Here is a 15,641-nt window from a genome sequence, read left to right on the forward strand (position 1 = left end):
TCTTTCTCTCCCTTTTTTTTCCTTAGTTGAACTAAAGATAAAATCATATTTTTCTTAAAGAAAAGGTAAAACGTTGCTCTAGGGGCTCAAATAGCAAAACAAACTTGAAACATTTCCAATAGATTAGAGACCTTAAGTGTAATTTTCTCTTTGAAAAATAAAGTTTTATTGCGAAATTTATTGGTTTGGGATCCGTACAAATGAACCGGGTGGCCGCAACACAAGTAAGCGTCCATTGATCATATCGAAATTATAATTTTTCTTTTTTCTTACTAACCATACGTTTCTATTAAAATAATATTATATACAATCTCAAAAACTTATTATTCTTTGTTAACCACGCATTTAAAAAAAAAAAAATACTATTCAAGTAAGCATTCTTTGGTCATGTCAAAATTATAATTTTTTTTCTTGTTAACCACACATTTTTAATAAAATAATATTATGTCCCTATTTGTTTTCCATTCTTTCTACATTAAAATGAAAAATATGATCGTTATCCATCACATCAAACCATCAAATTTGAATTTCTATCTCTTGTGTGGGACCCATAACAACTATTTTTTTCATTATCATTTTTACAAAAATGAGAAACAAACGCCCCTCTATATATAATCTCAAAAATCATTCTTCTTTGTTAACCACATATTTAAAAAAAAAATACTATTCCAACCATTAAAATTTCAATTAATAGGGCCAAAAGGTTCTAAAAGTTGATAAAATTTTAAAATTAATTTCAATGCATATTTTATGTAATTTATAACTTTTTAACCTCATTTTTATCAATTTTTATCAAAATTTACTAAAAATTTAATTTTAATCTACACAAGATATTGACCAATTTTTCTTTAATACGAATTCCCCAAAGGTGACATTGTATAATTTATATTAAACATATTTTGATACAAATTCTTTAAAATTCATTATGATACAAACAAGTGTTTGTCTAAGAATTCGGAAAAAACCCAACTATATTAAACCTCGGTGCAAGTTAAAATTTAAATTTTAATCTAAATCAAGGTTAATAATTAAATTTAATCACATATTTTATAGATTTTCAACAATTTTCTAACCACATATTTTATCTACTTTTATCAAAATCAACTAAAAATTTAATTTTAATCCTCACCAAATAGATGCTAAGGCTTCGAGATTCAATTAGAAGTCCTCTCATCGTCCAAATTTGAGCATAGCTTGATTCAGTACCTATCAATGTCATTCTTGAACCTTTCGAGCATTTGGTATTCTCACTATAAAAAATATCAATATCAATTACAACAATAAATGAAAAAATAAATATATTATCGTAAATAATATTTTCTATAGATTAGTGCTTGTCACATAAAAATTGCAATAAATAATTTAGTATGGAACACGCCATATCCACCTTATTGTCGAATGAATCCCCCAACCGGTTTCGTGTTGCCTGGATTGTCAATGGCAGTTGTCTTTTTCTTGTGAATGTATCAATTTCCTTACTGTCAAAAATGGATATTACTACCTACTTACACGTGGCAATTAGATGGTTAGGATATGAATTGGCAGGCATAAAATTGGAAGGAAAAACATTGAGAAGTTGAACTAACACACCCTTCTTCCAACCAACCCAGCCAAATTTTGTGCTGCTTCTCCACGTCTCATGTCTATATAAACTTGAGCATATAGTTTTACGTATAATCAGATTGAGACTGAAACAATTTGCTACACAAGTGTTATTGAGTCACTTTGTCTTTGGTCAGAACAATGGCTTGTAATAAGCGCACCCCTTTTTTCTTGTTTTTGCTGATAGCTTTACTATCTATATTTGGAAACACGATTCAAGCTGGAGCACGACGACTTTCGGAGACCTCGCCTGAGGTTCCGACACTATCAAAGCCAGAGCTTCCACCAAAACCTGAAGTGCCTACATTGCCTAAACTCGAGGTGCCAACGCTGCCAAAGCCTGAGCTTCCACCGAAACCTGAGTTGCCAACGATGCCAAAGCTAGAGTTCCCACCAAAGCCTGAATTGCCTAAGCCTGAGTTGCCTACTGTGCCAAAGTTCGAGGTGCCAACATTACCAAAGCCAGAGCTTCCAGCAAAACCTGAATTACCTAAGCCAGAGTTGCCCACAATGCCAAAACTTGAGGTGTCAAAACCCGAGGTGGCAAAGTTACCTAATCCAGAGCTCCCACCAGAACATGAATTGCCTAAGCCCGAGGAGCCCACGGTGCCAAAACCTGAGGTGCCAACATTGCCAAAACCAGAGATCCCACCAAAACCTGAGATGCCAACCTTGCCAAAGCCAGAGCTTCCAACACTACCAAAGCCAGAGCTCCCATCAAAACCCGAATTGCCTAAGCCCGAGTTGCCCACGGTTCCAAAACCCGAGGTGCCAACATTGCCAAAGCCAGAGCTCCCACCTAAGCCTGAGTTACCTATAGAGTCCAAACCCGAGGTACCAACATTGCCAAAGCCAGAGTTCCCAGTTAAACCCGAATTGTCTAACTCAGAGTTGCCTGCAATGCCGAAACTTGAGGTGTCAAAACCCGAGGTGCCAACACTACCAAAGCCAGAGCTCCCACCAATACCTGAGTTGCCTCCTTTGCCTAAGCCAGAGTTACCTACATTACCAAAACCTGAGATTCCAACAATTCCAAAGCCTGAAATGCCAACTTTGCCAAAACTTGAAGTACCTAAACAACCTGAGCTTCCTAAACCCACTCTGCCAGAAGTACCAAAATCCCCATAAACTACAAATTTCTATTAAGTAATCATAGTTGGATTTCATTCAATTATATTGATGAATTTGTTTAGGATTCATCCCTTCATCTTCTAGGATGATTTCATCATATCATGTCATAGTCATACTTGTGTTGTTGTTTTGTCATTATTTACTATCTTGTAATGGTTATTCATGAGTTACAGATAGCCTACGTTTGATTGTCATTTATACATTTACGATTTATATATGCTTTTGTTTCATTTATTTCATACGAGTTTTGAGTTTTCTTGATACTGATCAATTTCGTTATTTTCAATATTGGACAAAATTTTCTTCCAAAATAATAGTATCTTTTCACTTGAAGAACTATTATATTATTGTATGGATAAAAAAAGTCTCCATCTCTCTCATGGCTGGCCCCAGACTCGAGCAAAGGGGGTTAAAATTATCAAATAATCTTCACAATATTAAAGGAAAAAAGTTCTGTAAGAGTTATTTTTTAGTACAGTTGTGCTATGCGTATAATCGGGGTTGACAACCCCGGTTGACAATTAGACACATGGGAAGGGGCCCACGTTAAATAAAAAAATCGTGAGTCTCCCCTCCTGTGAGTGCATTGTCAACTGGAGTTGTCAACCCCGATTGTAATTTGTACAAGATGAATAATTCTTTTTAGTATGTCATTTCTGTAGAAAATTCTGCAATATGACCATCTCACCTGTAACAAGAAGAAAAATAAACGTAAATTTGATTGTTGAATTGTTTTTATTTTCACAATTCGTTGTATTTTAGATACTGCTTATGGAATGGAATTAGTAATTTGCCCCTGATTGATGTTGTAATATATTACTTAAGCGGAAAAAGTTCCTTTTTATTTAAATATTGTTATCGAAAATTTAGTTCTTACTTATATTCTAATGATGTAATTCTTTGTAGCACAATTAATTATAGAAAAAAAAAATGATCCAGTTATGATAATGTAATCAATCAGACATATTGACGACCGACTTGAATTTCCTGATAAATAAATACTAATTTAGTGAAATATTGGATGTGTCGAAGTGACTATTATGACAAAAAATTCAATTCATCGACATCATTGTGACAAATTGATTAAGTAAAATTTTGTTAAAAGATCAATAACGTATAGTTTGTGCTTACCCAATTTCATTCTAATCTGAAACGCGATTCAAAATTCTCTAAACAATTAAGATTAACGAGTTTGAAAACATAAATTATATATATCGATGTATGTGTTGAGATAGATTTCCCCCCCTCACGTCTATGGAAGCCTCTGAAAAATTCATCTTTGTTTGAAACAGTAAGATCATTCGTCTAAATTTGATTATGTTAAATATTAGCCAGGGTTGTTCATCGAGATTATAGACTATAATTTACTTTGGGGCTTAAAGATGATCCCAAAATGTTAAATATGCACTTTTTTGTTTACCCAATTTCATTCTAATCAAGAAACATGATTGAAATTTCTCTATACAATCAAGATATACTAGTCTTCAGAACGTAAGTTATTGATGTATGCGACTTTGACATGTACAGCACGTGTAATTGAACTTGATATGTGACTATGATATTTTTGTTAAACAATCCAAAGAAATATAAAGAAGAAAAAGGAGGAGGCTAGGGTTTCATTGATGCTACATTAATTAATTGAATGCTAAAGATAGTTTAACCTAAATATAAAGAGAATATATATAGGCTAAACAAAGGAAACTAAAAGGACTATTCTACCCTTAATAAATAATAAATAATTCTATATTTCTTAATATTTCCCCTCAAACTCATGATGCGGCAGCTACAAGCATCGAGAGTTTGCCAACTAGAAAATGAAAACGAGAAATAGAATGCGACTTGGTAAAAAAATATGCAAGCTGCAAAGAAGAAGAAACAAAGGGCAAAGTAATTGTGCCATACTTGAGATGATGATGAGTAAGATGACAATCGATCTCAATGTGCTTAGTTCGTTCATGAAAAACCGAGTTGTGAGCAATCTGAATAGAACTTTGGTTGTCGCAATACATAGGAGTGGGATGAGAAAGAAAAACTCCCATATCTGCAAGTAACCAACGTAACCAAACAATCTCTTTATTAGTAGATGCCATAGCACGATACTCTGCTTCGGTGGAAGATTGAGAAACAATAGATTGTTTCTTGCTTTTCCAAGAAATAAGAGAATCACCCAAAAAGATACAGAAACCAGTAACAGACTTGCGATCTGTGGGATCACTGCCATGATCAGCATCAGAGTATGCACGCAGCTCCAAGGAGGAGGTGGATGGAAGTAACAGACTCTAAAAGACTGTACCCCGAAGATATCGCAAAATGCGAAGAACAGCTGCCCAATGAATTGTAGTGGGAGAAGCAACAAACTGACTAACAATATGAACAACATATGCAATATCTGGACGAGTAATAGTGAGATATACCAAGCTCCCAACAATAGTACGGTATAAAGTAGGATCTGACAAAGGTAAACCGTCAGAAGAAGAATACTTCGCGTTAACCTCAATTGGAGTATCAACAATCTTATTATCAGTAAGTCTTGCCCGCTCAAGAATATCTGCAACATATTTCGACTGAGAAAGAAGATAACCTCTGGGTGAGAAGGCTACCTCAATACCCAAGAAATATCGTAGAGAACCTAAATCTTTCATTTCAAACTGTCTAGCTAACTCTGTCTTCAAAACTGAAATACTATCAATATCATCACCAGTAATAATCATGTCATCAACATATCAAGATAGAATGATACGACCTGCATCAGTGCTCTTAACAAAAAGAGTAGAATCATGACTAATAGAAGCAAATCCAAGGGAAGAGATCACAACAGAAAATTTCTCAAACCAAGCACGAGGTGCTTGTTTGAGACCATACAATGCTTTCTTGAGCTTGCAAACATACTCAGAATCATGTGAAACACCAGGAGGGGGTGCCATATAAACCTCTTCTTGAAGATCTCCATTCAGGAAGGCATTTTTAACATCAAGTTGAGAGATACGCCACTGACGAACTGAAGCTACTGCAATAAGAATACGAATAGTAGTCATTTTTGCAACAGGAGCAAATGTCTCCTCATAATCCATACCATACTGTTGAGAGTATTCCTTTGCAACCAACCTAGCTTTGTATCGCTCAATTGACCCATCAGAATTAGTCTTGATCTTATACACCCAACGAAAACCAACAACACTCTTACCAGAAGGTAAAGGAACCAAATTCCAAGTACCAGTCTTATGCAAAGCAGAAAGTTTCTCATTCATAGCTTGCTGCCAAAGAGGATCAAGAATTGCCTCTTTATAGGAAGATGGCTCAGAGAGACAATGAATAGAAGCTAAAAAGGTAGAAAATGATGAAGAATAACAAGAATAAGCAAAATCTGGTAACTTTGTAGACTTACAAATGCGTATGGATTGACGTAGAGGCGGATCCACAATCTCAGACGGAGCTTGAGGGACCGTAGGAGAAGAGGACGCTTTAGGTGTGCCGGAGAGTAAAGTGTCAGTACCTGCGGAATGATTAGTACGAGTTGGTTGTAAAGATGACGGCGTAGGAACATGAGAATGGACATTTGAAGTAGTAGGCTCCTGAGAAGACAAACTATCAGGATTGTCAGAAAAAGGATCTATACGAATAAGATCAGATCTAGTCAGACTATGAGTAGTGGATGGAATAGAAAAGAAAGGTATATGCTCGAGAAAAACAACATGACGAGACACATAAAGTTTCTGAGTTATTGGATCAAAACAACGATACCCCTTTTTACCTTCACCATAACCAAGAAAGACACAAATTGCAGATCGAGATGACAACTTGTTGCGTTCTACATGAGGACGAAGAACGAAATAAGTACAACCAAAAACTCTAAAGAGAGAATAATCAGGGGTATACCCATACAACTTTTCGAAAGGAGAAAACCCTGAAATATGAGAAGATGGAATTGTATTAATCAAACGTATAGCAGTAAGAACAGCTTCACCCCAAAACACACTAGGGACAGATGCAGACAACAAGAGAGAACGAGCAGTTTCAACAATGTGCCATTGTTTTCTTTCAACAACACCATTTTGCTCAGGAGTATTTGTACATGAAATTTGGTAAATAGTTCCATCTAAAGCAAGCAGCTCACAAAATTTATTAGAAGTGTATTCCCCACCCAAATCACACCTAAAACATTTGATAACAACAGAATGTTGAGTTTTAACAAGAGCACGAAAGGCTAAGTATATCTCAAAAAATTCAGAACGATGTTTCATTAAATAAACCCAACAATAACGAGTGTGATCATCAATAAAAGAAACATAATATCGATACCCTCCTTTTGTGGCAACAGTAGAAGGCCCCCATATATCAGAATGAATCAAATCAAATGGAGAAGAAGAAACAGAAATACTTCGATTAAAAGGTAAAGCTGAAAATTTTGCCAGTTTGCATCCACTACAATCAGAAATATCACAAGGGTGTAAATTTCCTAAAGCTCCTGTAGAAGCTAAAAATCTCAAACGAGATGACGAAACATGACCTAGATGAGAATGCCATAAATAAAAACTAGAAGAAGAAGGACTCAAACGAAATGAAGACAAATCAACACTAGTAGCGGCAGTAGCAACTGGCACTTTTAGCTCATCCAAAATATATAGTCCACCCTTCCTACGGCCTGTCCCAATCAGCTTCTGAGACTGCAGACCCTGCACATAACAAGAAGAAGAGGAAAATGTGACTAAATTGCCAGAATCACATAACTGACCAACAGAAGCAAGATTTAATGTGAGTTTCGGAATATGATAAACATTAGGGAGGGATAAGTCAGGTGTGACAACAGAACCAACACCTGCTAATGGCATAGGTGTGCCATCAGCAGTCATGATAGCAATAGAGGACGAAGGGCACACAGAAGCAAAAGACGAAGAATCTGGAGACATATGATGTGAAGCACCATAATCCAAGACCCATACAGAATGTGACATACCTGAAGAACTATGAGGCAACTGACCTATGGAAGAAGCAGACATAGCTTGAGGCTGTAAGAAGAGAAACTTCTGAAATTGCTCAGCCAAAGTACTAGGATCAGTGATAAGACCTGATGAAGCTACTGCTGCAGTATTAGATTGTGGTGGTCTATGAGCATTAGATCGTGATTGGTTGCCAGGCTTCCAAGCTTGAGATTGCTGCTGTAATTGATTTGACTGTCTCAACTTAGAACACTAAACCTTCCAATGACCTTTATGCTTACAGAAACTGCACTCGTCAAAGGCAACCCTTGTGTAAGGCTTATTTTGATTATTAGAGGATGGCTTAGAAGACACTGCTAATACAGAAAGCTTAGAAGCAGAAAGAATTCCATTTTCAGCATAAGACTTAAGACGTATTTCTTCAGCCAATAACTCTCTGACAACTGAGTCAACAGAAGGAAGTGGAGAACGATGCAAAATTGAACCTCTGAGTCCTTCAAAATCACTGCGAAGTGCCGTTAAAAATTGTACCAACCGTTGCTGCTCTCTATAAGTAATATAGGCAGCACATGCCTTTAATTCTGTCGATTCTGTAAGGGCCAATTGATCCCAAAGATCTGTCATAGCAGAATAAAACTCCTAAATACCCATATTATTCTGATGAAGAGCTCGTATATCATTCTCCAATTGATACTGCTTTGCAAATTTTGACTAAGTGAATAATCTTTGCAGATGATCCTAAACCTCCTTTGCTGTCTCATACTTCGCCAACTCTCTACCTATGGAATGCTCCACAGAGTTTTTAATCCAAGTAATAATTTTTGAATTATTTGATTCCCAGGCATCTATCAAAGCAGCATAACCCTCATTAGTATTCTCAGGTTTCACAGAAGTTCCACTAATGAATCTCCACATCTTTTTACCCTTAAGAAAATTTCTCATCACGTAACTCCAATACGAATAATTCTTTCCATCCAACCTCACACTCACAGACTGAAGGGAATCGTCTCTTTCAGTAGCCATAATAAAAATAATAATAGATTGCAGAAATACCAGATTGCAGAAATACCAGATTTAACAGATTGCAGAAATGCCAAAAATAATTTGGATCCACGAAAGCTGTGTTTGAGATTAAGTTTTGTCTCGTGAAATTTGGCTCTGATACCATGTTAAACAATCCAAAGAAATATAAAGAAGAAAAAGGAGGAGGCTAGGATTTCATTGATATTACATTAATTAATTGAATGCTAAAGATAGTTTAAGCTAAATACAAAGAGAATATATATAGGCTAAACAAAGGAAACTAAAAGGACTATTCTACCCTTAATAAATAATAAATAATTCTATATTTCTTAACAATTTTAAGGTTGATTTTGCCCCCTCGCGTGTATGGAAGTGTGTCTCTAAAAGTTCATCTTTACTTGAACCAATAAGAGCATTCGTCTATATTTGATTATGTTCAATGTTAGTCAGAGTTGTTCATCAAGATCATTCCAAAATGTTATATACGCTCACTTTTTATGGGCTCTATTTGGTTTAACATTAGTATCATTAAATCTAGTTGGGAAGGTGAGGATTGGGTGGCAATGGACTGAGTTTTAATATGTAGATGCGCTTCTTATGTCCACCAGCTAAAGTGGTAAAGTTTGACGAGTGACGATTCACGTACATAAATTTTTTTTTTTACAGACACCTTACAGAATACACATAGGATGGGGTGGGTGAGTTATTTTTTGGATTATTTTACTCAGTATCTGGAATTCTTCTATCAAGGATTTTTCCAAGTTTGATAGTAAGGTAATTAAGAAAAATTTTAACAAAAATTAATAAGTATTAATATTCACATCACAATTTTTTCTTATTGCATCACATTTTAATACACAAGTTTTCAGAGTTGGCTCATTATAACATTTATGTTCTTAACTTTTTCCATTGATTTTTATATTCAAATTTTCATTAATTAAGACATCTCATATTTGTTAAGTATTTCAGTCCAAAAAGTGCGGGGGAGAACATTAAAAAATTTATTTACCTATCATATTTACTTGCGTCAAAATATTTTTCTCTACGGGCGCGTTTGAATGCAAGCATGAAATTTGCATGGAAAAAAATAAATTTTAGGTAATTTAATTGCTTAAAACTTATTTACATGAAAATTATCAATTAAATTTGTTTGATTGATTTAATTTTCAACCTAAAAAATATTATACTTTTTCGTTTTTTATTGGTGGGTAAGTGAAAGAGAGTTAATAGATAAGAGAGAAAGAAAAGGGAATTCCCTGAAAAATAAAATCATACTCTCTCTAAAGAATATATTTTCCTTGATTTTGAGGAAAATATGGCCACATGACCAAAAGTAAGAAAATATTTTTCGTAGAAAAAAATGACAATCAAACAATATAAAAGTAGGAATTTGTATGAAAAAACACATTGTTCATGAAAAATATTGACAATCAAACACACCCTAAGTTTGAAGTATGAAAATGGAATATTTTTTCAAGAAATTATCATTAACAATAAGATAGTGAAAATTTGAAGATAAAAATTCGATGAAAAAGCTAATAATATACCTACTATAATGATTAAAGCTTGAGATCATTGAGTTCAATTAAAATATGATACAACAAATGAAAAATGTGATTCCAAATATAACCACAAAAAAACAATTCAACCTACCCGCAAAGGCCATGTTGAATAAAAAAATACGAATAAATAAATTTCTACCTTTTCCCCTCCATATATTTTACCTTTTGATAATTCATATAATAAAGCTTAACTAATCTCCACCAAGGACAATGCAGAAAGTCTATATTTGATTTTGATTAGTTGATGTCACTTATTTTTCACTTTATTTTCGATCGTGCATTCTTAGAAAAATCATTTTTTTAATTTTCATAATTTTCTTTATTTCCTTCAATAAAAACGTTAAGAATTTGACAAAGTTGACAAATTCTCTCACGTATGTGAGTCAATTTCACAATTCTCTCATATATATGAATTTTACTTCAACATCAATTGATCAAAGAAAACAATCTTGTCTCATAATGTGACTCATCAAAACCCTAGTAAGAAAAGTTGAAAAAATTGCAAGAACCTCATAATCGGTCGACACTCGAAATGGTACTATAATTTATCCAAGTCTAACATTATTGATCGAAATTGGACCAAAGTCGACATTTCGAAGTCATCCTTAATCCTTGTGAAAGTCATATAGAGCCACGAATCCCATTCTTTAACATATTGCATAATTAACAATGACATTCGTCTATTACTACTTACCAATTTGAGCTTTGAATCCTTGTGGATTTGATTAGGTAAATTGTCCATAACTGGCAAATTAAAACAATTTTTTTATCTTGATCCCAATGGGACAATTTGTCCGTAGCAATTAGATAGTTAGGGTATGAATTAGCAGATAGAAATTTGGAAGGAAAACATTGAGAAGTTGAACTAATGCTTGCTTCTTTCTACCAACCAAGCAAACATTTCTGCAGTTTCACCACATGTCATATCTATATACACTTGAGAACATAAAAATTTATGCACAAATCAGATCAAGATTGAAACAATTCTCTAGAAAATGTTGCTCAGTCACTTTCGTATCCGTTAGAAAAAAAGGCTTTCAATAAGCACATCCCTTTTTTCTTGTTAATGTTGATAGCATTGCTATCGATATGCGGAACAAGATTCAAGTCGAGGCATACATCTCTTAGAAACTTCGGATGAGGTTCCAACACTGGCAAAGCCAAATCTTTCGCCAAAACCTAAGTTGCCAACACTGCCTTGTATGGAGAATAACCTTGTGCGAATCCACACCGAAAAGATTGAAAGATAACTTCTCTTCCAATTATTTTTCTTTCTTCCAGCAGCTTGGTTTTCTTCTCTTTTTTCCCTAGCCAAAGTCTCCTTTATATTTTCTATGTAGCAGCTACAGATTGAGTTTCTTCCCAGTAGCCTCAGTTTTTCTCTTCTTGCATACACAACCACGTTTTTGGGACCATATGTGTGTGTGTGTGCAACTTTTGTTGACCTAAAGAAAATAAAGAGGTGTTTGGGCCTTTTATTCGTCATGGGCTGGAGCCTATATAACAATTTTCCCCTCCAGCCCACCGAGAAAGAGGTTATCCTCTAACAAGTTAGTTAGAGTCTATGTCAGCCAAAGCGGCACAAAGCTCAAGCGTTTCTTTGGTCACAATCTTTGTCATCATATCAGCTGGATTCTTCTCAGCTCTAACAATATCAACTATTCTGCTACTACTTGTCTTAACCAATGATATCTCACATAAATGTGTTATGTGTTGGCATGAGTCATTAAAATCACAAGAAAATAGAAACCTTAGCTGTATGCTTGTAACAAATCCCTTAATTCAAGGATCCACCATGAGTTCAGCCGTGTATAGTGTATAGGCTAAGAATAGGTCTTGAAATAATTCCTTCTTGTATCTATATATTCCGTAAATGTTTCAAAGGAAAATATATGACAGTTTATAAGAAAATTCACTCTATGACATGGTATCAGAGCATGGTCTTGGGCTTCCTGTGAACTGATAGAGAAAGGGAACCCAAATAGCTTGGAATCCATGGCTGACTCCACCGATTTGGTATAGCCACCAAACACCTCCACTGATTCAATTCTTGACAACCTTACAACCAAAACGACAGAGGCTTTGACAAAGGTCCAGACCACATCACAATTGCCGAATACCGATTCCCCTACTGTGCCGATTAGCATTAAGTTGGAAAGATCCAATTATGCTATATGGTCCCAGGTGGCTGAGATGTACATCTCAGGCAAGGGCAAACTGTGATACATTAATGGAGACTTTCCTCAACCTTCTGAAACAGATCCGATATTTCGTAAATGGCGTACCGAGAATGCGATAGTGAAAGGATGGCTGATAAACTTAATGGACCCGTCTCTGGTCGTGAATTTCATCCGCTTCCCAATGGCCAAACAGGTTTGGGACTCCATTGCTACTACATATTTTGATGGAACTGATACTTCACAAATTTATGACCTCCGGCGTAGGGTAACTCGGATGCGGTAAGGAGGAGGATCAATTGAAAAATACTACAATGATTTACAAGGGCTGTGGCGTGAGATAGACTTCCGACGTCCTAATCTTATTGAGTGTGCAACAGATATACAAAAATACAATTCCTTACTACAGGAGGAAAGAGTCCACATTTTCCTAGATGGATTAGATGACCGACTCGATAACATTCAGAGCGATGTACTCCAACTAAAACCTTTTCCACAATCGAGCAGGCTTATGCACACGTTCAAAGGGAGGACACTCGCCAGGTTGTGATGATATCTGGGACTGAGATTATAGCCAGTGGTGCTGTTATGGCCACTAAAAGCTCGAAACCTAGCCAACAACCAAAGCTGGTGACTGGGAAACACAACTCATTTTCCAAGTTGAAGGGTCCATCCGATGGAGAAATATGTACACACTGTGGAAATACCAAACACACTCGTGATACTTGCTTCAAGTTGCATGGGTATCCCGAGTGGTGGCATGAGCTGCAAGCTAGGAAGAAAAGAAACACCACAGCACTTGAGGAAGGCACGAGCAAAGCTGCTGTAGTCACGGCCGGGTCTCAACTCTCGCTTATCCCTTTAACTGATTCTTCCACTTCTGTAGACCAAGGTAACTGTGGACAAGTTTTTTGTAGTTCTAATTCATAGGATGCGGGTGCTTGGATTATAGACTTTGGGGTTACAGATCACATGACTTTTGACCCCAAGGACTTCTCACATACAACTCAACCACGGTGGACTTGCGTTGCTAATGCAAACGGAGTTACATATCCAGTCACAGGGGCTGGAACCGTGCCATTATCACCCTCACTATCCTTATCCCATACTCTCCTTGTCATTTCATTATCAAATAAATTAATGTCTGTAAGTCAAGTAACCGAGGAACTCAATTGTGTAGTATTGATCTATCCTACCTTTTGTCTTCTCCAGGATGTTCTCAGCAAGGAGATTATTGGGCGTGGTACTAAGAGGAGGGGGTTATATTACTTAGATGATTTCAGCTGAGGAACAATACATCACGTGCATTATCAGATCAGTAGCAAAGAACGGGAAATATGGTTGTGGCATCGTCACTTGGGGCATCCATCATTCGGTTACTTGAAGCACTTATTTCTGAATTTATTCTTACATTTACATAATGTTGAGTTTAAATGTGATACTTGTATTTTGGCTAAGAGCCATAGAATTTCCTACCCTGCAAGTTTGAATAGAAGTATCGTTCCCTTTGCTTTAATACATTCTGATGTTTGGGGACCCTCCCCTAGAATTACTCTATCTGGTCACTGTCGGTTTGTAATTTTTGTGGATGACTACACCTGAATGACATGGCTTTACCCTATGAAGACCAAAGATGAGTTGTTTCCAATATTTCAGGCTTTTCATGGAATGATTCAAAACCAATTTTCTGCCAAGATTCAAGTTCTTCGGTTAGATAATGGAGGGGAGTTTGTCAATCACCATTTCCAAGCATACTTCAAGTAGCATGGTCTCCTCCATGAAACCTCATATCCTCAGACCCCCTAACAGAATGGCGTCGTCAAACAAAAAAATCGCCATATCCTGGAGACAACCCGTGCTCTTCTTCTCGTTACACACGTTCCAACACGCCATTGGGGTAGTACCGTGGCTACAGCTGTATTCCTACTCAATCGCATGCCCTCCAAAGTCTTGCACTTTAAAACTCCCTTGCAAGTGCTCTCCTCTCATGTCTCTTTACCTATTGTGCTGATGCTCCCTCCTCGGGTTTTTGTTTGTGTGGTCTTTGTTCACCTCCACAAAAACCAATGTCCCAAGCTTGATCCATGTGCTGTTAGATGTTTGTTTTTGGACTACGAGGTACATAAAAAGGCTACATTTGCTTTGACCCTACTACTAACAAAACATATACCACAATGAATGCCACCTTTCTTGAATCCGAGCCTTTCTTTTCTCCTATGGTACCCAATTCAGATCTTCAGGGAGAGTCTATGGATGAAGAGTTGAATTGGTTAACGGCGGCTCCTGCTACCGATGAGAAGAGACAAATAGGAGAGCATCAAACTGAAGTTGAAGGAACCAAAAATAATGAAACTACAAAGCTGGAGGATTTGAACATAGCTGAAGTTGAGAGTGAAGAAGTTCCTGTCAATGGAGAGTCTATAAACTAAGAAAGTCAAGAACCGCTTCCCTCGATAGTACCTGACTCTTCTACTGAGAACAATCCTGAGGTAAGCTCTCCTACTACTGCTCCATATGCTGCTAACTCGAATGCTCTCGTGGAATATATGTTGCCTTTCAGGCAAAATTGAGGAAAGCCACCTAACAGATACTCCCCTGATGAAGAAGAGAGGTGGTCTAAATGTCCCATTGCAAATTATGTGTCCACTCAACATCTATCTGAGCCCATTAAGATCTTCACAGAGACATTATCCTCCTGTCACATTCCAAATAGTGTGGAGGAAGCCTTAGGTGATCCTAAGTGGGCTCAAGCCACACAAGAGGAATTGGAAGCTTTATAGAAAAATAATACGTTGAGGTTGATACCACTGCCTGAAGGAAAGAAGACAGTAGGATGCAAATGGGTATTTTCAATTGAATACAAAGCTAATGGATCCATTGACAAGGCAAAGCTGGTGGCGAAGGGGTTCACACAAGACATACGGTATAGATTACACGGAGACTTTCTCACCCGTAGCCAAACTAAATACTGTTAGAGTTTTACTATCTCTTGCAGCGAATTTAGATTGGCCATTACTCCAGCTAGACGTAAAGAATGCCTTTCTCTATGGCGATCTTGCAGAAGAAGTCTATATGGATATCCCTTTAGGCTATACATCCTCTTCTGGAACCAAGGTTGTGCGCAAGTTGGAACGGGCATTATATGGATTGAAACAATCACCTCGAGCATGGTTTGGGCGATTTAGCTCGGCTATGAGAAGGTATGGCTT

The 15,641-nt window shown here is 36.5% G+C and overlaps 1 protein-coding gene across 2 annotated transcripts; it reads left to right on the top strand.

The window, feature by feature from the left end:
- Positions 1-1,681: 1,681 nt before the first annotated feature.
- Positions 1,682-2,972, top strand: LOC111410210 (protein PELPK1). 2 transcript variants are annotated; one of them, XM_023040455.1, is made up of 2 exons: positions 1,682-2,400; positions 2,467-2,972. In XM_023040455.1, exons 1-2 carry the CDS (start codon positions 1,744-1,746, stop codon positions 2,728-2,730), a joined length of 921 nt encoding a protein of 306 aa, XP_022896223.1. In that variant the 5' UTR covers positions 1,682-1,743; the 3' UTR covers positions 2,731-2,972. The 2 variants fall into 2 exon arrangements, with proteins under 2 accessions (XP_022896223.1, XP_022896222.1); XM_023040454.1 differs by having other exon boundaries at positions 1,682-2,395; positions 2,462-2,972.
- The last annotated feature ends 12,669 nt before the right edge of the window (positions 2,973-15,641 follow it).

The sequence above is a fragment of the Olea europaea genome, chromosome 15 (assembly GCF_002742605.1).
Source record: "Olea europaea var. sylvestris chromosome 15, O_europaea_v1, whole genome shotgun sequence".
Classification (NCBI taxonomy): Eukaryota; Viridiplantae; Streptophyta; class Magnoliopsida; order Lamiales; family Oleaceae; genus Olea; species Olea europaea.

Excerpts from the sequence above, each read along its gene's own strand:
- LOC111410210 (XM_023040455.1), top strand. The coding sequence starts at position 1,744 with ATGGCTTGTAATAAGCGCACCCCTTTTTTCTTGTTTTTGCTGATAGCT. Across the intron at positions 2,401-2,466 it reads TGCCAAAGCCAGAGCTCCCA|GTTAAACCCGAATTGTCTAA; the intron begins CCTAAGCCTGAG and ends CCAGAGTTCCCA.